General features: G+C 53.3%; 1 protein-coding gene across 3 annotated transcripts in view; it reads right to left on the reverse strand.

Annotated features, from left to right (window-relative positions):
• Nucleotides 1-335: 335 nt before the first annotated feature.
• The window catches only part of CCN5 (cellular communication network factor 5), a 62,742-nt gene continuing 38,705 nt past the window's right edge, over nucleotides 336-24,372 (reverse strand). The window contains exons 1-6 of one of the 3 annotated variants that reach the window (XM_073880371.1): nucleotides 12,632-12,889; nucleotides 12,348-12,441; nucleotides 8,528-8,744; nucleotides 3,113-3,367; nucleotides 1,565-1,738; nucleotides 1,268-1,360 (exon numbers count right to left, since the gene is read on the reverse strand). In XM_073880371.1, coding sequence (XP_073736472.1) covers nucleotides 1,590-1,738; nucleotides 3,113-3,367; nucleotides 8,528-8,744; nucleotides 12,348-12,407 — 681 coding nt within the window. In that variant the 5' untranslated portion in view covers nucleotides 12,408-12,441; nucleotides 12,632-12,889 and the 3' untranslated portion in view covers nucleotides 1,268-1,360; nucleotides 1,565-1,589. Of the gene's footprint in view, nucleotides 1,361-1,564; nucleotides 1,739-3,112; nucleotides 3,368-8,527; nucleotides 8,745-12,347; nucleotides 12,442-12,631; nucleotides 12,890-24,372 lie in introns of those variants that run through there. The other 2 variants (XM_025875484.2, XM_073880370.1) reach the window with 2 other exon arrangements.

Consider the following 24,372-nt stretch of genomic DNA (forward strand, 5'->3'; position numbering starts at 1 on the left):
AAGGGGCCAAAGGAAACTTCCTGAGATTCTGGAAATGTTTGGTACCTTGATGGATTACACAGGTGTTCACGTTTGCAGAGACTTGGTAAACTGTATGTTAAGACCTGTGTGTTTCACTGTGTGTAAACCGTGCCTCAATCAAATTAGTTTAATAAGAAGAAATCCCTGTTTAAATACTGAGAGTGTTCTCCAATTTCCTGGTTGGAGTCTGATGAAAACACAGTTTTTATTTTTAAACATAACATGTAGATCACAGAGGAGGATGGAAAATTTATATGTAGGTTTAAAAAAAAACCAAAACAATAAGACATGAGACTTCAGACAGAATTTCACGCTTGGGTTGGTTTATTTCAGGCCACGTTCCCCAGTCCCCAGGGGCTATCCTTCATTCTCCCCTACTTTTCTCTGGTCTTAAATGTTGCAAAGCACCAACCTATATATAAAGTGTCTAGCTCAGCGCCTGGCACATTGCAGGTGCCTGAGAAAAGTTCATTCTTATTAATACAAGTTGGGTTTAAGGGATCACTCTCAGGCCTGTTTTCTGACTTTCTTCAAGACAGTGTGATTTCACCTTGTGATTTTCACATAGCACACAGCCTCTGAATTCTGCCCTGGATGGGGCAGGCTTTCTCAGACAGCATAAGCCTGACCTACAAGCTCTTGCACAGGCATGTATTCGGGGACGTTTTTGTGTCACTCCAGGAAAGGAAGCAGGAGATTCAGAATATCTGCGTGCCCCTCTTCACCACACCCCCAGAAAAATAGCCAGTCCAGCCCAGCACCTGCCTCGGCCTAATGATTAAGGGACAGCTGGTTGCCCTATCTGCTGGAAAGCTTGCCTATTACACATGTTTGATAAAGGCTGTGTGGAGGGGCTGGGAATGGACCAGAAGACAATGGAAACCTTGGCCAGCCTAGGCTGTGAGGTAGAGGAAGGGGGACTGGGGCAGACATCCTGGCTCTATCTCAGGGTCCAGGTGGACCAGATGACTTGTGAACATTCTTGTCCTCTGGGGCCTGGATGTCGTTGCCCCAGCCAAGGGTGCGGGGCGGGGCCATCTGCCTTCTGCTCAGGGCCCAAGCACTGGCTTGCCTGCTGGGGAGGGCGGGCACGGAACCTCCAGATTCCCAGGCCTGCTCTAAAAGGCACTGTTCCACGGGCCACGGCCCCTGGCAGGTGGACAGGGCCTGGGCAGGCACAGGCGGCGCTGGGTCTCCAGTCGGCAGAGGCGGTTCTGGTTGGACACCCGAGTGGCCACGCCCAGCCCACAGGTGGTTGAGCAGGGGCCCCAGGCCGTGCTCCACTCTGGGCAGGGGGCACCAGGGGGTGGGGGAGCGACAAGGCGAGAAAACTGGGGTCCTGGGGGGGAAGAAAGAGAGGTCAGCACCGTGAGGTCAGGGCTTGGCAGCCAAGTCAACCCAGCTGCTATAGCAGTGCCATCTTGGTCATGTCACTTAACCTCTCTGGACCTCAGTTTCTTCCTATGTAAACTTTCTAAGGGGGCGACTGTTAGGGCTGAATAAAATAATAGAGGGGGCATGCTTAGCACCGTGCTGTAAGCACCTCGTTTGTGTCGGTTACTAGGCAACTACGATGGTGCTGGCCATGACGGTCCCCCAGTACGTGGCAGCTTTCTCATCTCTGCACCCCATGGCATCTTCCAGAAGGGAGGTTGTGGCCTGTGTGTAGAGGTGCTGGCACCCGGTGGCAAAGCTGCTAGAGTTTCTGAGGCTGTACCTGGAACAAGATGGGGGGTTCAGCACCATCTAGCTTCTCCTCCTCCTGAAATCTTATTCTGCTCTCTTACTATTGTGGTGTCCTTTCTTCTGGTCCTTATTAACCAAATGGTTCCCAACTGGGGGAGACTTTGCCCTCCCCCGGGGACATTTGGTAATGTCCAGAGACATCGTGGTGGTCACGACGGGGAGTGAGGTTACTGGAATCCAGCAGGGATGCTGCTAAACACCCTACAATGCACAGGGCAGCTCCCATACGAAAGCATCACCCAGCCCAAGTGTCACTGGTGCCGAGGTTGAGAAAGCCTGCGTGACATGCACCTGTGTGCAGGGTGTCTGCACACACACACACGGACACACATGATGGAGATCGGATATGCATCTGCAGTGTCCTATCCCGCTTTCTTATACGTAAGATGAACTCACTGGCATTCTCCTGTGTATTTAAGTGGGTGTGTCCCATTCCATCGTGGGGATAATGACAGCCACCAAGGATAGAGTGCTGTGTGCGAGGCACTGCCGTAACTGCTTTCCTTGGATTTACTCATCCAGTCCTCACAACAACTCTGCAAGGTGGACGCCCTTACTCTCATCTTACAGTTGGAGGAACTGAGGCACAGAGAAGTTAAGCAACTTTCTCAGAGTCACACAGCTAGGAAATAGCAAAGCTGGGCTTAGAACCCTGGGCAGACTCCATGCTGAACCCACCATGCTTTACTCTCAGGTGGCACCATCATCCATGGCCCAATGCCTTCTTTTCAGATGCCTTTCTTTAAAAAGACCATGTTCCTATAATTATAATAACCCAGTGATGTAACAATAACAAATTCTCTAAAACTAAAGAATTTATAGCAAGAGGTAACTATCTTTCCTCCACCTCTGCCCACCCCTAAACCCACATCTCAGAGGCAAGCCCCCTCGCCTGGTTCCTCTTTGGATAAGCCCAAACAACTACATATTAATATATTATGTAATATTTAAATGGTATAAATGTATTACTAATACATATCAATATATTATAACTACAATAACAGTATATGTCATAATAGTATACCTCTGCTATGAAATGTGAGCATTTGATTCAAGCATCCTAGCTCTCCTTTCCCTTCCCCGCTCTGCTACCAATTTTTAGTTTCTATTTTTTATGATTTAAAATTATTTCCTTGTTGTTTGTCAGTTTTAAAGAGGTCTTGTGACGCCCCACTCGGCTTTCCCAGCCTCCTCAGCCACCAGCCCCTCCCAGCTGCGGGCAGGGAAACCTGTGCTTTGACAGGTCCCGGCTCCGGAGAAGCCCCGCCCCCGCCCCGCCCCCGGGGGCTTTGACAGGTCCCGGCTCCGGAGAAGCCCCGCCTCCGCCCCGCCCCCCCGCACGCACCTTGGGCTGGGAGGGGCTGGACCCCCAGCTCCCCTCGCTGGTCGCACAGCCACTCAGGGCAGCACTTGCCAGGGACCTCAACCCTCCTGGGGTGCGGGCAGTCCCAGCTGGGCAGCCGGACGTCCTCAGTGCACAGGGGCACACAGGTGAAGCCGCCGTCCTGACAGTGGCAGAGAATCCTGCAGTGGGGTTGGAAGGTCTCCCCATCCCGGTACAGGCGGCCATTCACCTCGCAGCTCCCATCATCCTCTCCCCCTGCAGAGGAGAAACCGGACCCCCATCCTTGACCCCCAACTTTTCCCTGGGCAAGACCGTGCCAGCCACATCCTCCACCCGGTCTCCCTGCAGAGGCTGGCCCCGATCCTGCTGGGGACCAGGGCCCCTAAGCGTCTGCGCACTGCCGGGGGCCTCCGGCCCATCCCCACTGCCGACCTGCCTGGGCGCCTGCAGGAAGACAGCGTGGCATACCGCATCCTGGCACAGGGGCTGTGGGGACACGGGCCTGCTGGGAGCCCCCACTCTGCTCTTTATTAGCTATGCAGTTTGGCCAAGCGACTTCACTTCTTCTTGCCTCAGTTTCCTTATCTGCAACATGGGTTTTATAATGGGCACTTACTTCACAGGGCTGTGGTAGAGACTAGATGAAATGATGTATGTAATGAATCCAACATAAAAGAGACCTTCAATAGATCCCAGCTGCTCTGCTGTTACTATTAATATAATTAATTACTATATATTAATAATATATAACTTATATACACACGGAGAGTTCATGCAACACACTTTCATTGTGCTATGTTGTGGTCATCACTGTCCGGCCCAGGCTTACCTTGCTGGCTTTGTGACTTTGGATAAGTTGCTTAACTTCTCTGAGTTGCCTTAACAATAGCCTTGATGAGAACAGCTGAGTACCTTCAGGTACAGATGGTAAGTCCCGTAACATTTAGCCCCACGCTAGGCATAGGGTAAGTACTCAAGAAACACTCTTCAGACGAAGCCCTTAAGATATGGGTGTTATTCCCACTTCCTCCACTGGACAAGCACTCCTTGAGGGCTGGGGCTGAGAGTGTTCAGGCTGGCACCCTCCCCCACTCCGCTCCCCCCTCCCCCCGTGCTGGCCCAGAGCATGGATGGACACACAGACCCTCAGGAAATGCCCTTTGAAAGAATGCCTCGTGCAAGGCCCAGCACAGAAGAGACATTAATGAAAGAGGTTCTGATTTCTTATAGTTCCAGAGATACGTAGTGTGCCCCTCCAGGGTGCCAACTACTGGGCTCCTAGACAGGACTAAGACACAGTCCTTGTCTTGAGAGATGGAGGGCCAGGCAGGGGACAGATGTGAAAGTCACCATCTGCAAGACAGAATGAAAAGCCATGGAGAGGCCTGGGTGAGCCTCCCAGAGAAGGGCAGAACAAGGAGGACCTCTTTCAGAGGTCCTGGAGACGCGGGGTGGCGGGGGCCGGGGGGGGGCAGTTCGGTTGGGTCTGGGAAGGATTTGCCTGAAAGCAGGTTTTCCCGGGTCTTCAGAGAAAAACCTCCAACAGGCCCATACCCACGCAGAAATTTGGGACCTGCACAGATGTGGACGCCAGCCCCTGTTCCCACTTGCTAACTGTGGGGCCTGGGGGGCAGGTCACTGCACTTCTCTGAGCCACCGGACCCGGCTCCCAGAGCCACTGGGGGATTAAAGGAACTACTGTTAAAGCATTTCGCTGCAAGTCTGGAGCATAGCGGATGCTCAGTGAATGGGAGTGGGGGATGTTGTTCCTCGGGGGAGGACAGAACCAGAGCCAGCCCTCTCCCTGCTCCTTCCAGGCCACAGCCCTCTGACGCCAAATCCCTGACCTTTGGCCTGGATCATGTGGCCCCTGGTTTCCTGGAAACTAGGGGCAGCTGCACCTTAATCCTGAGGGGTCTCCCAGCAGACTTCTGGGACCACAGGCCTGGGGCCTCCTGGTCCAGGAGGGCCTGGTAAACAGAGGGATTTTTTCGGAAAGTCCGCTGGAGGGGTGATAATTTTAGCAAGGTTTCCTGGCTCCTCTCCTGGTCTTCCAGCTCAGGGCTGGCTGGGGGTGGGGCTGATGAGCCCTGGGCAGCCATCCCCATCCCCCGCCCTGGGGTCTGTGTGCATCTTTGTGCCTGGTCCCAAACACCAGGAGGCGGCTCCAAACCTACTCACTCTTCAGTCCGCCACTCCCTCATCCCCGCCAACCATATACACATATAGTTGCCAAAATCCTACTTCCTCTTCCAGGTCCTTCCTATGCCCCCTTGTCCAGCAAGCTCCCTCAAGTAACTTCAGAGCCCAGTCTAGGTATCTGGTCATCTCTGCGTCCTCTCTCCCTCTGAGAGTCCCTTGTAGAAGGAACAACAGAGGATTTTTTTTTTCCCCGCCTTTAGCCACTTGCACACTGTGCGAACTTAGGCAGGTGATTTCTCCCCTCTGAACCCCCGTTCCTGCATCTGCAAAATCAGTTTAATAATAGGACCTACCTCATTATTGAGGGTAAAAAGAAATCACATGTATAAAGGGCGTGCCCACAGGACATGCTCCCTGAATGATACCTGTTACTGCTAGGCTCTCCAGAGCTCTTACTATGATTCATTCATTCGGTCCTTATTTACTGGGGGCCTACTATGTGCCAGGCAGTGTTCTAGGGATTCATGATAGATACAGCAATGACTAAAACAGGCCAAAATCCTGCCCTCATTGGAACTTTCACTCTAGTGGAAATAAACACTATAAACAAGTAAAGTCTATGACGTCCAATGGTGATTAGAGCTAGAAAAATAATGGAGGGCAGGGTTCAAGAGAGGGATGTTGAATGTTGAATATGGTGACCAGGGAAGGCCACCCCAAGAAGGTGATTTTTGAGAAAGATGAGAAGGAGATGCAGAGCTTGCCATGCAGATATCTGGGGGGAAAGAACACTGGTAGAGCAAACAGCCAGTGCAAAGGCCCTGAGGTAGGAGCCCCCTCGGGTATTTAAGGCACAAAATAGGCCAGCATGGCTGAAGCAGAGAGCAGGAAGGAGAGAGGGAGTTAGGCAGGGTCAGAGAGAAAACAGGAGCAAGACCCTGCGGGGCCTTGTAGCCACTGAGAGGACTGGCTTTTACTCTGAGCCAGTGGGAAGCTGTTGGAGGCCTTGAGGAGGAGGAGGGATGTGATCTGATGTCTGTATTGAAAGGGCCCCTGTCGCTGCTGTGTTGGGAACAGAGTAGGGGGCAAAGGACGGAAGTGGGAAGACCGTTATGGGGCTAATGCAACATCTAGTGTGTGATGACGAGGCTCAGACCAGGCTGGTAGCAGTGGATGGACTGAGGAGGGACTAGAATTTCAGGTTCTAGAATATTTTGAAGACTTTGCTGGCGGGCAATATTGGGGTGTGCAAAACAAGAGATGTCAAGAATGACTGTGGTTTTGAACTCAAGCCACAGGGAGGGTGGAGATGCCCTTGGCTGAGTTGGGGAGGCTGCACGCTTGGGGTGTGGGGGTTCAGGAACCTACGGAGGACACACACACACAGCTTGGAGTGCACTGTCAGAGGTCCACCCAATTAGGAATTGAGAAGAAAGTTTGGGGCAGCAGATTCCCTCCAGAGCTAAGACCTAGACTCTGCCTCTGTGAGGTCTCACCTGTGGGGTTCACCAGCCTCCAGATCTGGCTCATGAGCACCCACTGTGTTGCCTGACCAGGGCTGGGAGTTGTAGGAAGAAGCAAAGACCAGGTACATTTTTGACCTCCAGCTGTCTGAAGTCTGAATCAAGATGGAATAAGAAAAGCCCCTTAATAAACTTAGTGACAGTGACAGCCAATATGAACTCATCACATGCTGAGTGTCAGGCAGTAGAGTGATGGAAATGAAGATTGTGGAGCCAGCTCCCTCAGTTCAAATCCCAGCTCAGCCACTTATGAGCTGTGTGACCTTGGGCAAATTGCCTAACCTCTCTGTGCCTCCTTTTTTTTTTCCATTTATAAAATGCGGATGACATTAGTACCAACCTCATATGGTTGTTGTGAGATTAAATGAGGTGATATTTGTGAGTGCCTGGCACATAGTTAAGTGCTATGCAAGTGTTCGATAAATAAAGTTCAGCCAAATGCTTTGTATGTGTCCTGGCTCGTTGAAACAACAGCCTGGGAAGATAAGAGTTACTTATCTCATTTTTTCCCTAGATACATTTTTATTAGCAATCATCTATGAGTTTATAAAATAAATCACTATTTTCTCATGATTATACTCCCCTGATTTAAAAAAAAAGCATTTAACAAGGGTTTAGTATTGATAACTTTATGTCTATTAGTCTTGTTTTTTTAACCTTGTTTTTTTTCTATAAGTGGACTCATTATCAGTGATTCATGAGCCCTTATCTCTCTTGTTCTTTTTTTTAAAGTGATACATGCAAATAGATGAAAGACGTAGATTGCTCTACAAGACTTATTTAAAAAAAAAAAAGAACACCATCACATTTTTGTTTTTCCCTAAAGTAGTGGTTCTCTGTTGGAGATGATTTTGTTTCCCAGGGGACATTTGTCTAAGACAGATTGTCACGACTCGTAGGTGAGGGACATGCTAGTGGCATTCAGTGAGTAAAGGCCAGGGATGCTGCTGAAGGTCCTACCAAGTACAGGACAGTCGCCCCTCCCCAGTAAAGAATGATACCAAAGAATTATCTGGCCAAAAAGCAAAGTTGAGAAACTCTGATCTAAAGCATCAGAGGGCACCAAGGCTTGGAATGGTGGGAGATGTAACACACTCAAGGTCACTAGTAAATGACAAACTCAGGATCCAAACTCTGGTCCAAGGGCTCCCAATCCAGGAGGAAGACAGAACGAAATGTTGCTTCAGAACCTGCGTGACCTGGTCCCAAGCTGTGTAACAGTAATCATGCCAGTTAATATTACCAAGCCTCAGTTTGCTCATCTGTGAATCTGAAAGGACTTACCTCAGAGGATCCTTGTGAGGATTATGTGATTTATGCAAGGATCGTGTGGTAAGTTTCAGCATACTGCCTGAGACCTATTACTCCATGCCCTCCCTAAATAAACGGTTGTACTTTTATTTTCTCAGAAGTGTTGTGAAGGTCCTGAGAAAGGATAGTGATTCCTGGTTTGAGGAATCTGGGAGGACTTCTCGGGGGAGAAGCGTTTGAGCTTGGCTTTGACAGTTGGTTGTAATTTGGACAGGTAGGAATGGGGGGATGCCGCTCAGGTGGGGGGCATAGTCGGAGCAAAGACAAGAGGGGAGGGGCAGGGGGAGGGCCTCGGGAAACGTGCGTCCCCAGATTTGGCTGGAATGGATGGTGTACCTGCACTGAGGAGGTAGGGAGAGAAGAGCTTCTCTTTGACTCGGGACCCCTCAGGCTTGACCCTCGCAAACACACCCACCATCGGTCCCGCAAACCTGCTTACAGAGGCACACGGCCCCACGGCCACCAGGGCCCGCCCTGGGCTGGCAGACCAGGCCCTGGCTGGGGTCGCAGACGTGGAGATGGTCGCAAGGCTCCCCCAGCCGCCGTGCGCACACCTGACAGCAGCTGCAGCCGTCCAGCACCAGGGGCACCCCCAGTGGGCATCGGGGTGGTGGCCAGCGGCAGGCACACGGCGTCGGGCACAGCTGGGCACACACCTGCAGAGACAGAGCATGTCACTTGGTCATTCAAGGTGGGCAGTGAGGGGTCCATGCTGTGGCCCCCGGGTCACACAGACCTGGCCTTGGACCCTTGTGGTCATGAGCAAGGACTTTGGCCTACAGTTGCAGTCCTGACTCTGCTCCTTATTAGCTGAGTGACCTTGGGCAAGTTACTTAAGCTCTCCAAGCCTCAGTTTCTTCATCTGTGAAAAGGGGGCATTAGTAATATTTAACTCAGATGATTGTTTTCAGGAGTACGTAAAATGATGCATGTTAAACCCTGAGCACACAGCCTGGCATGCAGTAGATGCTCCGTGCATTTAGCCATGATGATCACCGTAGGGAATTACAAGGAATGACTAAGGCCCTGCCCTCTAGAAGCTTACAGAAAGGCAAAAGCAACAAAACAAAGGATTACAATGGCAGGGTACTATACATTTTCTAGAACGTAGACTGCGAATATTTATCTTGACAGCTGAATAAATCAAACAGTAGCATAGATGCTTTTGATCTTGGAACAATCCGGAATATGTTTCTGGATACATATCAAATCAGCCAGGAAACTTGGTAAAATACTAATTCCCAGGCCTCCCCTGGGACTTACCAAATAGAACTTCCAGAGGCAGAGCCCTGGAATCTGTATTTTTATCGGGCTGTCCAGGGGCTTCTGATGTATAGCTAGGATTTTGACACCTCTGCTCCAGTTCTAACCCCCATGCCCCTGCCAGGGAGAGATGGGGGAAACTGAGCTCCAGAGAGAGAAAGCGTCTTGCCAAAAGTCACAGCATGTTAGCTGCAGAGCTGGGAGCCCGCTTCCTCCTCAAGGATCCTGTAATAGGGAAAAGCCTGAGCCAGGGACCCACCCCCCAGGGACAGGGTCAAGGTATTGACCCAAGTGTCCTGGTTGCTCCTCCACACTCAGGACAAAGAAACAAACAAACCAGAAACCAGATGCCATGGTCTTCCCATATGTCCATCTGAAGGTGGGGACCCAGAGGCAGGCATAATTCAAGATAGCCCGGTAGTTTCCGGTAGCCCCCTTGGTGAGGGACCAATCTTTAGTTCAGTAGGATCCTTGGAGGACCAGAGGGTTTTAGCTGGAGGATGGAAGACTTACAGTTTACAAAAATGGAATGAATCACCTCCTAACTTCTGTGTGGCCCCAAAGCAGGCAATGACCCCTTTGCCCTAGTGCCTACTTTGTCCCACCCCGAGGACCCCCCAGTCCTGCAAACCTGCGTTCAGTGGCCTGCAGCTTGCACCCTGGCCACCAGAGGCCGCCCCACACGGGCCAACCAGCCCTGGTTGGGGGGAAGGGGGACTCCAGGCTGGGAGGTAGTGAGGCAGGTGGGCAGCTCTCTGCCCAGGGCCTCACAGGGGAGCGAGTTGCCATCTCTGTAGGAATTCCAAGCCAGAGACTGGGTGATACCAGAGAGATTCTAGAGATAATGGCCTAGCCTTGCCCCTCAAAGCCTGGTCCAGACAGCAGCATCAGCCTCACCTGGAAGTCTGAAGCAGCATCTAGGGCCCCTCTTTATAAATCCAATGCTGCATTGTAATATGTCTGGAAATGACTCTCACGGAATCGGCCTGAGGAGCAATCAGCCAGACTTTGGGGTTCCCTTGCAAATCAGAGGTTGGGCTCCCTTGGTTAGTGAGAAGTGGGGATCCTGACCAGAACTGGCTCTTGGGTCCCTTCCACCTGAAAGTAGGGGTGTCAGGCCACAGGCCTTTTGCTTTGTACCAGGGTTCCCACCCTGGGTTTTCTATGGGGTGAGCTCGGCTGGGGCCGGATGTGTGCACCCTGACACCCAGGAGGGGCCACTAGTAATATCGATGATTGTAGCTAGCATTGGCCATGGGCAAGCCGTGAGCTGTAATGTGCTAATTCAACCCTGCAAGATTAGGTACCAGCTTTGTGCCCCCTGGAAGGACCAGGAAACAGAAGCTCAAAACAGTGTGGGGTCAAGGCTGGACTCCCTGGATCTCCAGGCCCTTCCTAACACATGCAGTTTCCCCAGACCCTTGCGGCAGTCACCAGGGGGACGAGTCCTGGATGTGGAATATTCTAGAGAAGAGTTGAAATCCAAGTTGTACCACTGATGGGCTGTGTGACCTTCAACATGCCATTTAACTGCTTCATGGGGAGGGAGCTGTTTCCTTCCCAGTAAGAGGGGTTGGAGACCACCTATCTTGAAATGGTGACAGGGATTAAATGAGGTCACGGCTAGCTCTTAGTCACAGTGACTTTGTCCGTTTCCAGGTCTCTGCCACCTGGCCCTGTTCGCAGGCCTGAGCCCAGGAGCCCACAGGCTGCTGGAAGACTTAGAATTCTCTCTCTGAGGATGGTTGTGGCTTTCCATGTTGGTGATGACTAAGTCCTTGACTCTGCATAGGATGCTGCCTGGCTCCCAGGGACAGGGAAGAAGGGAGGGGTGGACAGTGAGTCCGGGACGGCTTCCTTTTGGTCTTTCATTTAAGCCTGGGCCCAGAACCCCAAGTCCCCCATTCCAACTACCCAAGCCACCCACGCAGGCATCAGGTTTTGCTCAGCCCCTTCGGGAGAAGAAACAGTGGGATTGGGGTGTCAGCAGGGTTCACAGCCTTGCTCCCACTCCTGCTCAGGACCCAGGAGCGAAAGGCTCCTGCCGTGCTCTTCAAAGAAGCATGAACGTACAGCGAGATCATGGCTTGTGGTGGGGCCGATCTCCATGGCATGGGGAACTCAGTATTTGCTGAGGGAATGACAGGGCTTGGCAGCTGTGGCCTTGGTCCAGGTAGGGGAAGAGGCACAGGCAGCAGGAGGAGCACAAATGGAAGTGCGCCTTCCCCACCCCCCACACACCCAAGCCTATCCTGGGCTCCACCGCCTCTATTACTCCAATGTTTCTTTGCTGTGTGCTTTTAGGCAAGTTGCTTGCCCTCTCTGAGCCTTGCTTGCCCGAAAACAGGGGATAATAATTCCTTATGAGGTTGTTGGATATGTTAGGCAAGGTAGGTATTTCACAAACCTTTTGAAAAATGTTCCATAAGAGGAGATCATTATTCCATGAGGTGTCTCCCCGTCCCCCTTCAGCCGGGTCTGCAGGTCACTCACGACCAACAGCATTAATGCCCTTGTGGTGGGAACTTTCCCATCAGCTAGACACCAACATCCATTCAAATCCTGGCTCACAGTTAGGCAAAGCAGATTTTATGTTGCGTCTCCCCATTTATAATGAGGACACCCCCTTCAGCTCTGTAGAAGGGCTCTGGGGACCATGAATAGTCATGGCCCTCTTCTTTGGAACACCGGCCACGTTCCAGGTCCTGTGTGGAGCACTTCTGATGAATTACCATCAGTGGTCTTCACCAAGGCCTCATGATCATTATGGCCATTTAGCTGGGGCAGCAGCTGAGGCTCAGAGAGAAGGGACTCGCCTGAGGTAACACAGCAGAGCTGGCCAGAGGCGAACGTCTGGGCACCGGGGAGGGAAGCTGGACTGTGCCCAACACCGGGAACCTGCAGGAGTTCTTCCAGGGGATCCTGCAGTGACTTCACACCTCCCCCACCACGCCGAGGAAGTCAGCAAGACGTTTTGGGGCCCGGGGCCCCCTTACCTTTGAGAGGAGGCAGAGGAGGGAGAAGGCCAGAAGGTGGGTCTGTGGCACGCCTCTCATGTCACTGTGTCCCCCACGGAGCCAGCCTTTGAGCCTGGGAGGCAGGACCTGTAAGTCTTTATGTTCCGGCGGCTGTGAGGTCACTCTTGGGCATGCGTGCACACACACACACGCGCGCGCGCGCGCACGCGCACGCACACACACACACACACACACACACACTCTGGTCTCTGCATTCCCCTTCCTCTCCCCATCCTCATGCTCCCACTGATGAGCCCATTTACCTGAAGATGAGACCGTGGAGGCCACCAAGAGGGGGCCTGCCAGTGTGAGTGTGAGTGTGTGCGTGCGTGTGCGTGTGTGAAAGCCAGAGCCAGTGCCAGTGCCAAGAGCCTGTGACAGGCTGGCGGGGGCCTCTCTTGCTCCTCCCAGCCCCAGGGGGCCTTCCGAGCTGCGGCTGTGGCCGCTGTAGCCCTGCCCCAGACCCCCGCCCAAGCCCCGGGGCGCTGTGCACCCAGCAAGAGCTCCACAGGCACCCCCTTTGCAGCGCTGACCCAAGTCCTCCGAAGCCCCGTGGCCCGGACTCTGGGCAGTTTCAGCTGGGCCTGTGGTTTCTGGCAGGAAGATTGGCAGCCACCCAGAGGCGGGTGTGACCCAGAGCAAAACTTCCCCGGGCGGCCTGTTTGCTTTTGGCACCAAGGAGCCTCCCTCCGGCCTGCTTCCCTGGACTCTGGAAGGTGGCCAAGGGTGGATGAACCCGTGCAGGTTGGACCTACTGTGTGCCAGCATTTGCCGGGCGCAGCCAGATGATCTGGAAGAACCAAATCCATTTCGTTTAATTCGGTCATCTCTGAGGCCCCCTCTGTAAGAGCTGGGGACACAACAGTGACCTTGGGACAAAGCCCAGAGTGGGAGATGACAGTGGGAAAACAGGTGGAATTCCTGGGCATACTGAGGTGGGGTCCTTGTTCAGACGGAAGGTGAGGGACGGCTTTCCGGAGGAGGTGTCTTTACAGAGAGCCACAGACGGGGCGGGGGTGGGGAGTAAGAGATGGCAGAACGTTGCGGGCAGAGAGAACAGTACGTGCAGTACGAAGGCCGGAGTGAGCATGATAATGTGCCCATCCTGGGAGCCAAGGTGTGGCTGGAGCTGAGGGAGGGGAGGAGTGGTGGTGTACGTGCGGGAGCAGGACACCCAAATCCAAATCCCCCAGTTTCTGGGGGCATCTTCAATGCTCCAGCTGCTTTGGGTAAGGGGTGTGAGGACAAGGGCTTGGACTATAGAATTTGGTAAAGAAAATAACAGGCGGTGCCGAGCAGGGGCTGGGGAAGGCTTTGGTTCCCATAATCTCCACCAGGACCCCAAACCTCAAAGTGAGGGCACTGGGCTCCAGAATGGGCGGTGGGTGAGGAAGAAGAGTGACCTGATATAGGGTCAGACTGAGTGACTTGCTGAGGGGGGAGCCTCCCTCCCAGCTGCAGTCCTGGGGAAGGAGTTGATGATGGAGGATGAAGATGGAAATGCACGCTAGGTCTCGGTGGTTCTGGCTGGAGGAGGAGGGCAGGGTGGGGGTGGTGGTGTCCCCAGGCCTGGAGGGAAGCAGGTACATTTGTTTGTCTATCCATGCTTATGCTTATGTTTTAGTCCAAGGCATGCCTAGGGTGCTCTACACCCAGAGTGGATCATTGCTGAGCAGCCCGCTCCTTTGCACAACAGGATTATTTTCAGTAATAACCATGAGATGAGACAAATAGTTTTCACGTATGAACTAAAGTTTGCACTTACCAAATAAAAACAGCCCCCCCCCACTTCACGGTCACACTGTTTGACTGTTTTCAATTTTAAGCACAAACCCAAACTCCAAGAACTCAAATAGAACGAGAGAATTGAAATACCTATATCTTCATTTTCACCATCACTCTGTGACCTTGTTGCTTTGAATCTACTGTCGGGGTGCAGAACCGCACCCCCAGGGTTGGAGACAGGGCTGAGCAAGATTCTGAACTGTCAGGAGCTTCTGCTCCCAGTGAATGTGTGCTCCTGAGTCTGTGTGCGCTGGGCAGCTGTCTTCCTAGAGATCTCTAAGTTCTCTTCCACGTAGGATAGGTTTACTAAAGGGTAAGAAATTAGGGGGTGCCTGGGTGGCTCAGTCGGTTAGGTGTCTGACTCTTGATTTCAGCTCACATCATGATCTCGGGGTTGTGAGATTGCGCCCCGCATGGAGTCTGCTTGAGATTCTCTCTCCTCTGCCCCTCCCCTGTGCGCGCTCTCTCTCTCTCTCTCTAAAAAAAAAAAAAAAAAGGATAAGAAACTAAAATGTGCTAAATTTGAAGCTTAATTAAAATTCAACAGTCACCGCATCAATTGTTTAGAACTTGGACCAAGACAAGATGTTTTCAGGACAAAGTACTTTATGATTGACAGAAGTTACATTTCTATACTGACATGGTTTATATATATATATACTGACTTCTCATCAGTTTCATTTTATCTTTAAATTCTCTACAGACCGCGGGCCCCTCTTATTGCCTGCGCTCAGGGAAGACCACTCCCGGGCCCCGTCCTTGCTAGGACCACTGGTTTTAAGAACAACAGAAGTGATTACATAAAGGGCACGCAGAGGAAGCCAGCCCTATGCTAAGTATTTTTTATAAAAAGTGGTGGTTCTAATCTTCACAGTCTACACCTCAATAAGAAAGGGGAGGTTCAGAGAGGTTAAGTATTTGCCTAAGGTTGCACAGCTAGAAAATAGAGCCAGGTTTTCAGTGCAGGTCCACTGGACTCCACAACCTTTTGTTGTCGTTTTGATTGTTATTTATTGTGACTACTGCTTATAGAGCTCTCGGTGGCACATATTTTTTAGATCGAGGGGAATGTGCTAGTGTGAAGTGTACATCTCGATAACTCTTCACATACGTGCACACCCATGTCACCACCACCCAGAGCAAGATACATTTCCAGAAGGTTCCTCATCACCCTTCCAGGTACTCACTCTTCTGACCTCTATCACCATTGATCAGTTGTTTCCGGAACCACTCCTCCGTCTGAGGCAAGAAGGAAGACAGGAGCATTTCGGTGTGGGGGGAACTGGCCAGAGGCACACTGCCCAGGGAGGCATCGGAGGGGACAGCCTCCGCCGACAGCCAGGAGGTGAGGCTGCCGTGGGCTCCCAGCGGGGGGGGTGAAGAAGTCACGGGCCAGCGCAGGCCAGGGAGGCGACAAGAGATGAGTGGAAGTGTTGCCACCACCATCCTTCCCCCGACCCCTGCCCCCAGGGGCCTCTCTGAGTCACAGTGTGGCTGTGTGCTCGCAACTGGTCCTTTCTTATAACTGAGGAGGGCAACGTGCGGACAGAGGGAGGCCCTGGGGCCTGGCCAGCTCCGGGGATGGAAGTGTCAGTGGTGAGCCGTGCATACACAGTTCCGAGTACTGAAAGCCTGCAGCGGGAAGTGCCACTTTGCTGACTCCTTACACGTGGGGCAGGCCCCCCCAAAACTGCCAAGTTCGGTGCTAGAGGGATGTGACAGTCCAGGGAACCTATGAGTCTCTTGGGGGCTGCTGTAGCTCCCCCAAATAGGACCCCAGAATGAGCCTGGCTGCTCTTTGCGTTACTGGAAGGAAACATGGGCTCATAAGTCCAAAGATCCTGGCTTCAAATCCTGGCACCGCCATGACTGACAGTGCTGGGATTAGGAGGTGCTTCTAGATGCCTAGAGGGAGCAGCATTGAAGGGGCTGTCCCTCTCTGGTGCCCCCCCCACCTCGTGCACTGCACCACCTGGAGAGTGCCTCCTGAGGAGGGAGGCGCCTGGGGCACAAATGAGTTCATGGCAGCAACATAGAGCCACTGAGATTTGGGGACTTGGGACACAAATGGGGATTTGTGACCTCAGCATGGCCTAATGTACCTCGATTAACAAGTCAGTGAATATTGGTTGCCTGGCTAAATGTGTTAATCGGGGCACATTAGGCTATGCTGAGGTCACAAATCCCCAAATCTCAGTGGCTTGACCCAACGGAAGGTTTATCTTTGCTCCCAAAGAGTCCAATGGAGTCAGGGAGGTCTTCTCCATCTTGGAGCTGAGTCTCTGGCTCTTCCTCCCCACATGTGTGCTGGGGTGTCGGCATCCTCCAGGGGCTCGAGTGAAATGTGGAATCCCAGGCCCCTCCCAGAAGCAGAATCTGCATTTTAATGAGGCCCACCGGTGTTCTGCATGCGTGTTTCAGTTTGGGAATCACCCAAGGTCACCTTGGAGAAGAGGGGTGGAGAAGGCACACCGGGCCTTCACGGCCTCGGACCAGAGGCGATGCTCCTGCTTCATTGGCCTAGTCTGTGTCATATTAATTTTATCCTAGGAGTTTCCACATTCTTCTTTGGTTCTCTAGTGCATCGATTTGTTCCCAGAAGCTTGTCTGTTCTGTACAGCTGGACCTTAGTTGGGCCCCCGGATACCAAGCTGTTCCCTGTCCTCGGCGGGGTCCCCTCCATCAGGAAGGTCCACACAATGGGCCCAGCGGATGACCAGGACTTGCCCAGGTCTGGGCTCCTGACCCGGAACATGAAGCTGCATCTCTCCAAGGCCTGCCGCCCCCACACTGTCCTTGCTCACGGCCATGTTGGGAGGAGCTCATGGAGTTCCTGCGGGCTGCCTGTGGCCGCGGTCTGCAAATACCCAGCCCCCCGGCGCCTGGCCCTGGCCCCTTCTCCCACACGGTCCCCACTCTGGGCAGGAGTTTAGAGGTCTGCTTCTGACCCTGAGATCCCAAGTGCCATGCTGAGCTCCTTCTCCCACCCCTAGGACAGCCGTGGGGCTTGGACAGTTTAACACTTGGCTTCAGTCTGCGCTGGCCAGGTTCTGCATGCAGGGACCAACACGGTCCTCGCCCAAAGGGGGGCTGGAATGTGGAGCTCTCAGCACACGCATGTGATCACCTCTGTGCACGGCTTCACATAGTTCTGTGACCCGGGGGGCCTGGCAACGAACTGGCCCTCACTGGCTGAGTGAGGGGGTTGGCCCAGGGGCTGCACCAAGGGTGCAGCTGGTGAAGCATTGATAAGCCTGCTGGCGAGCTGGGGAGCTGGGAGGAAGTCATGCTGGGACATGGGGAGGGCTTTGGAAATCGGCATGAGGGTTTATTTACAGACTTAGTATGCCAAGGAGAAGGCGCTGCACCTGGCACATGTTAGGTGCTAGATATGTCTTTGGTGCATGCATGCGTGAATGAATGAATGAACTGGGGGACCAAAGCTCTAATCCTAGCTCTATAGCTGTACATTCCTGGGCCAGTTCCTTGGCCTTGCTTGGCCTCAGCTTCCTCATCTGTTAAATGGGAGAGGGGCAAACTCCATATTTTTTAGGGCCTCTTGGCTCTAGGAATCTGTTTCTATGCCCAAAAGCATGGAGTGGCAGCTCTGATCCAGAGGGAAGCATGGAGGGAGGGCCCTCAGGAATACAGAGTTCCAGAATGTCAGGAGGCACAGGTGGTTCCTATAAACTCATTGATGCCGACTAATTACCGGAATTCAGGAGACCCCACTGAGTTGGAACCAGTTGCTGCTCATGAGGGACTGGGTGTCAGGGCAGAGCTAGCTCTGTCCTTGGCCAGACATCTCTCAGAGGAGGCAGATAATGGGTTAGGTTACTCCCTCCCCATCAGAGAGCCCTTCCGTCAGTGGGGATATTAGTCTTCAGGGACTTACCTCTCACTGTTTGAGTCCCAGTAGGTGCCATTACCTGTCCATATCCATACCTAATCCATCCATCCATCTGTCCATCAATCCAACTATCTGTTCATCCATTGATCCATTTGTTTGTCCATTGATCCATTCAGCCATTGATCCATCCATCCATCCATCCATCCACCCATCCATCCATCCTTCTATCCATCCATCTGTATATCCATCTACCCATGCATTCATTCAACAAACACTGAATTCTTTATGCCCTACTAGTACATAAAGAATTAAAATAAGATCTCTGCCCAATGAGTTCTCGGGTTAGAGGGGAGGAGAGAGACAAGTGGGAGTGATTACAGCACAGTCAGTGGGAAAGCAATGAGAGGAGAGGACCTAATCCAGTCTGGGAGGTGGGAGAGGTGGTTTTGGAAGTCTTACTTGAGGAGGTGACATCTGAGCTGAGTCTTGAAGCAAGAGTAGGAGTTGTACAGGCAAAAAAGCAATTAAAACAGAGGATGGTAGGGCGCCTGGGTGGCTCAGTTGGTTAAGAGACTGCCTTTGGCTCAGGTCATGATCCTGGAGTCCCGGGATCGAGTCCCGCACCGGGCTCCCTGCTCGGCAGGGAGTCTGCTTCTCCCTCTGACCCTCCCCCCCATGTGCTTTCTCTCTCTCTCATTCTCTCTCTCTCCAATAAATCAATAAAATCTTAAAAAAAAAAAAGAGGATGGTAGCATGAGAGCAAGGGCCATCGGGGAGTTGTGAGCAATGGAATCTGGATAAAGCCCGTAGAGCCAAGTAGGAGGCAGACTGAGATAAAGCTGGAGAGGCCTGGTCACAGGGAGGGCCCTGTGTCAGTTGGGGAGGACAGTTGTGGCTGGGGGTAGGAATAGGGACAGAGGCCTTGGACATCCAGGGACAACTGGAGATGTAGAAAAGCTCTGGGTCAGGTATCAGAATGCCACCTTCCTTCCTCCTCTCTACCCCTGAGTGGCCTTAGGGGAGTCGCCTGCCCTCTCAGGGCCTTAGTTCCCCCACTGTGACATGACAGGGTGGCCCTCTGTGGCCTCTTGGGAGCCTTCCAGCTCTGAGGGAGCCCTTGAGTCACATGTGGTTAGCAAAACTAATGCCCACATGAACATCTGGCCTGGCCTGAGGCATGAGTGAATTGCTCCTAGTCCCTGTGTGTGTTGGGGGCGGGGAGGGCATTGGTTAGGAGGACCCTGGTTAGGGGCCACCCCTATAGGGCTCTCAGTCATGGCACAGAAGGATGTGCTAAGAAGGGAGTGAGTCACCAGCCAGTCATCAGTTTGGGCCCCAGGGTCCCCAGGTAGAGGAAGGGGAACCCCAATCCTAGCTCCTGGTCACCCCTGCGCCCCCTCCTCAAGACAGCAGACCCCTGTTCAGAACAAACTCCCATACAAACTCTAATATTTAAAGCAGGCCCAAGGAAAATGGTTTAAATGGTTTGGTAGGAAGCAAAGGGTGGGGGTCTTCAGCTGGGGCTCTGGGTCCTCTCCACCCCCCAGCAGCCCCTGGGGCCCTACCACTGTGCCATATTGCCTCTTAAAAGATGGCCTGAAGCACCTCGCAGTGTCTACTGTTTGGGATTCAGACAAAAAGACAGAAGTGATTCAGAAGGAAGGGAGAGACCCAGTCACACAATTCGCTGTGTGACTTTGGGTGAGTCACTCCAACTCTCTGGGCCTCAGTTTCCAAGCCGAGTTGTCATGCGACTTGAAGGGCTGGGGCATAGCTGCACTCAGCGGATGGTAGCTCATCCCGACCGGTCCTTCCCCCCAGTTTGCAGGTGCTGGCTTTGGGTGGGGAGGAGGCCAGAGCGGCAGCTGAGACTTGTCCTTCCATCTCCAAGCTGCTTGGGTCTGTCTCCAGGAGAAGCTGTTTCTCTAACCCACAACCCCTCAGAAAGGACCAGCCATAGCCTCCCTCTGGCACAACCCCTGCTCTAAGGATCCCAAGACCTACCCCCTCAGAGGTAATGTCACTCTGAGACACCAGATGGGCCTACGGGCTGCCCGGGGCTGCAGTGAGAGGCATCTGGACCAGCTTCCAGGAGCCCAGTGCAGGAAGTGGGACAGGGAGGCCCCTCCATGCCCCATCCCTCCAGCCCCACCAGCCCCACCAGCCCCAGAGAAAACACTTCATTACTGGAAACCCAGCCAGGCAGAGGGGGTGGAAGTGGCCGTGTGAGAGGAAACCTCACAGGGTCAGCCAAACCTCGGCCCCCACGTGGGGCTGGCTCACTGAGCTGTTTACGGAAACACTGGCCCCGAGGCCAGCCCAGCTGCTGGGCTGGGATCCCCTGAGGCACCCCCAGGCCTCAAAGTGCCAGCTTGGCAGGGGACATCAAAGGCTGCAGCTGAGGCCTCGTTTCCCTCACTGCCCACCTGGGGAGTGGAAAACTGAGGAGCCCCCCCAGGGAACAGGGGTGGTAGACATGGGTGAGGTCTTCAGGCCGGCCTTGGGTCCTCCTGGTCCAGCTTCCTGAGGTGGGTCAGGGCACCAGGCCCTTTCTGGACACCCCTGGAAAATGGCATCACTTAAGAGAAGCTCATGGCCAGTGGACTCTGGAGCCAGGCTGCCTGGGTTCAAATCCTGAACTTGGCCCTCACTGGCTGTATTGCTCTGGAGAGTTTGGGCAACTTTTCTGTGCCTCAGTTTCCCCATCTGTAAAATGGGGGTGAGGGTAATAGTATACACTTCACGGAGATGTTGATAGAATGAAATAATCTCATATGTGCCAAGTGCGGCAGGCAGCCCCAATCACTCCCCAAGTGCCATGTTTGTCATGGAAATCTTTTCAGCTTAAATATCTGCTGAGCGTCCACACCGTGATTGAGGAGCTGAGGTTACAGAGATAAGTCTGATTTAGTTCCTGCCCCAGGGAGCTTCAAGGTCAAGGTGAGCGTTTGGGGGATTGGGGGGGGGTTGATATACCTAATTACCGTAGTCACAATGGAAATGAAGGGGTGAATATCTGCCTCTCCAGTGTCTCTGTTTGTGGGAGCAGGGGCCACACGAGCCCAGTCACCACTCTATCCCTGCATCCAGCACGGAGGCCGGCACCCACTTGGCTGCAGAACCAGTAGACAAACACCCGATCCTTCTGAGCGCTGGAAGGGGGCAGGCCCTGAGCCCAGCGCTCTGCGTGCATGACACCCTTCTGGCTCCTCAGCACCCTGATGGAGTCGGTCGTGTCATTCTTTCTGCATTCGGAGAAGCAAACAGAGGCTCAGCAAGGCCAGCCCAAGGTCCCACAGCTGGTAAGTGGCAAAGCCAGGCCTGAACCCACACCGAAGTTCAGAGCCTGCATTTTTAACCACTAAACTCCCCATCGTCAGTGTGGTATTAAATTGCACAGCAACCCTCAGGCCTGGGAGTTCAGAGCTGTGCCCAGCCCGGCCTGAGAAGATCCGGAAGGATCTTAGGGGAGGGAGGACACTCTAGGCAGAGGGACTCACCTGTGGAGAAGCGAAGAGGCAGGCCCAGACCACTGTCATACTAGTCTCTGCTGCCCGAACTGCTTGTGGACTAGGGAAGGCTGGTGCGCAGGGCTGGGGTGTGGGAGTGATGCGAGCAACAGGGGAAAGGACTGAGGGATGTCTGCCGACAGCCCGGAATGCCAGGAAAAGGTTCCGACTGTCCCGTGGGGTGTGACTGGCCAGTCCCGAGCAGAGTTTGCATGTGACCAGATGGACGCCCACTCTGGTGGCCGGGATCAAAGATGAATTACAAAGGAAGGAGTTAGGACACAGAGGGGGAAACCGATTGGTACAAATGACAAACCTCAGCATTGTTACTGGAGATGAGCTGTCTCCCCCAGATCAACCCTTACCTGCCCCGTGTTCTACTTCATCCAAAGCAATGTGTGTGTGTCTTTGGGGCCCAGGGCCTGGGCATGGAGTGGCCAGATTTGGAGTCCTTGCCGCCCCAAAACGTGCCTTCTTCCCCAGCCCAGCCTCAGCCCTAGCCCCAGCGATGACCTACTCTTGGGCTTAACCCCACTTTGCCCACAGTGGCTGCCAGCAGGGGGAGGCCCAGAAGGTGTGACCGGGGGCAGGTGCCCACAAGGCTCTCAGCAGCCAAACCTTCGCCCCCCAGCCCACCTGGCATTCAGCCACACGGAAGTTTCAGCTCTCGGACCTGCCATATATGTGGGCTGTGTCCCTGGCCAGGTGCCTGGAGGTCTCCCTCGTTCATAACATAGACGGTCATGAAGGAGAGGGATGTTGTGAGGATTGATCGGGGTCTTGGATGTGGGGCATGGAGCACAGCACTGGCTCAGGGCGGATGCTCTGTAACTGTGAGCTCAGTGTCATTACCACTGCAGCCCGAAAGCAGAAGCCACTGTCTGGTCTGGGAAGAACTCAGAAACCACCCGCTGTGGCCTGGAAAAGCTCAGAGGGCATCTGGGCCATCCCCCTGTCCCCAGGTGCCTGATGCCTGACTTCGCTCGGAGAGGTCGGTCTCCCCCAACGGGCATGGGGGCCCCTGGTTTGAGTCATGCGTCTGCACCTCATGGGGTGCAGGCTGGTGAAAAGCGAAAGGAGCCATGCTGGGCTCCATCATGCAGGCCGTGCCGTTAGACCATGCTGACCTACCCCGAGCTCTGGCCCTCCCTCACAGTCCATCCCAGGACAAGTTACTTCATGTCCCAGTGCTTTGGCTCCTTCGTTTGCAAAATGGGCGTATCGTAGTTCCTGCCTCACTCACGGGGTCACGGTAAAGATTAGGAGAGAGGGGGAGTATACACGCTTAGCACGGGGCCCAGCATGTGCGAAGCACATGGTAAATATTAGCAGTCACCATGGAGCAGGGCTGTAAGTCAGGAAATTCACAGAGATCAAATACCTAGAGAAGGGGGGGGGTAAATCACGAAAACTGTGCAGTACGCACAGGTGGTTGAAGACGCAGGCCACTGAGAGAGCCGGGAAACAGGGCAGTGGCTGGAAAGGGCCCAGCCTCCTTCTGGAGAACAGTCAGTAAGAATAACAAACAAGCAGCAGCTTTTCCCAGAGTGAGCCCAAGGCGTGTGCTAGGCACGGTGCTCATGTGCTCTGCACAGAAGAGCTCATTTCTGTCCAACGACAACCCGGGGAGGAAGGGCTGGGCCTAGGGTTGGCAGCGACATGACAAGGGGACATAATTTAAGGGACATGGACTCTCTCCTGCCTCAAGCCTGCACCTCCTTAAATGTTGTGTCCTGGGCACCTGGCTTGCCTCATCCTAGCCCCAGACCTGCTGTAAGTTGGGATAATAATTAGCCCCATTTGATAGATGTGAAAACCGAGGCTTTGCCAGGCTGGGCACCTGTCCAGTGTCACACGACTAAGAAGAGGCCGACTCCAGGACTCAGATTTTGAAGCTGAGGAGCGGCCTTCCAGCCTAGGAATACAAGGTCCCAGTCCACCTCCGCAGAAGGCCCAGCGACCGGGAGAGCTGCCTGGAACCGCCCTCCTCTGGCTGGCCCAAGGCGGCCCAGAGAGCTGGCCTCGAGGGCAGAGGCCTGGAGATTCCGCCCCACATTCCTGTGGGCTAAGTCTGGGGACCCAGGCTCCCAGCGTCAGCCATCACGTTCCCCAGAAAGAATCTCTACTCATAACAAACCCCAAAGGTCACTCCTCTGGGAAGGAGCGTTCTGTCTCCACCCCTGGGCAAGAGAGAGGGCCCCAGCTTTTACGGAGACCACCCAGGTGCCTGAATGGGGATGACCTGCTTCTGGCTGGTCTGTGCACCCCTCTCCCTCCTCTGGGTCTCCTCTGTGGAAGGGGGTTGGACGGGACAGGTGGGCAGAAGGGACAAAGGAACACCCCAGTGGAGGAGGCCCCCTCAAGAGCTCTAGTGCGGGAGATGCCTGGGCTCTGGACTCAGCCCCCCTCTCACCGCCTCCTAGCTGTGTGGCCTTGGACACGTTCCTTTACCTCTCTGTGCCTGTTTCCTCTTCCAGAAATGGGGATGATAATAATACCGACTTGCATGAGGATTAATTAAACGAGATCCATTCATTCAACAGCTCTTTATTGAAGGCCTACCAACTTCCAGGCAGTGAATAATAGAGCAATGAATAGAAGAGACAAAACTCTCTGCCTTCAAGATTTTAAAGAGGAAGTATCATGACGAATATTATTTACTTCAGAAAATGCTGGTACCCAAAAAAATATAATGAAGCAAATATAGTAAAATGTTAACAGTGGTTAAATCTAGGGGATGGGCAAAGAGCCAATGGGTATTTTCTATGCTTTTCTGTATGTTTGAAATATTTTATAAATACAAAGTGAGAAAGGAAAAGAAGTGAGATAGAGAAAGAACAGAAGGAGGAAGGGAGGAAGG

The sequence above is a fragment of the Callorhinus ursinus genome, unplaced genomic scaffold (assembly GCF_003265705.2).
Source record: "Callorhinus ursinus isolate GAN/ISIS: 27379988/994484 unplaced genomic scaffold, GSC_fseal_2.0 scaffold38, whole genome shotgun sequence".
Lineage (NCBI taxonomy): Eukaryota > Metazoa > Chordata > Mammalia > Carnivora > Otariidae > Callorhinus > Callorhinus ursinus.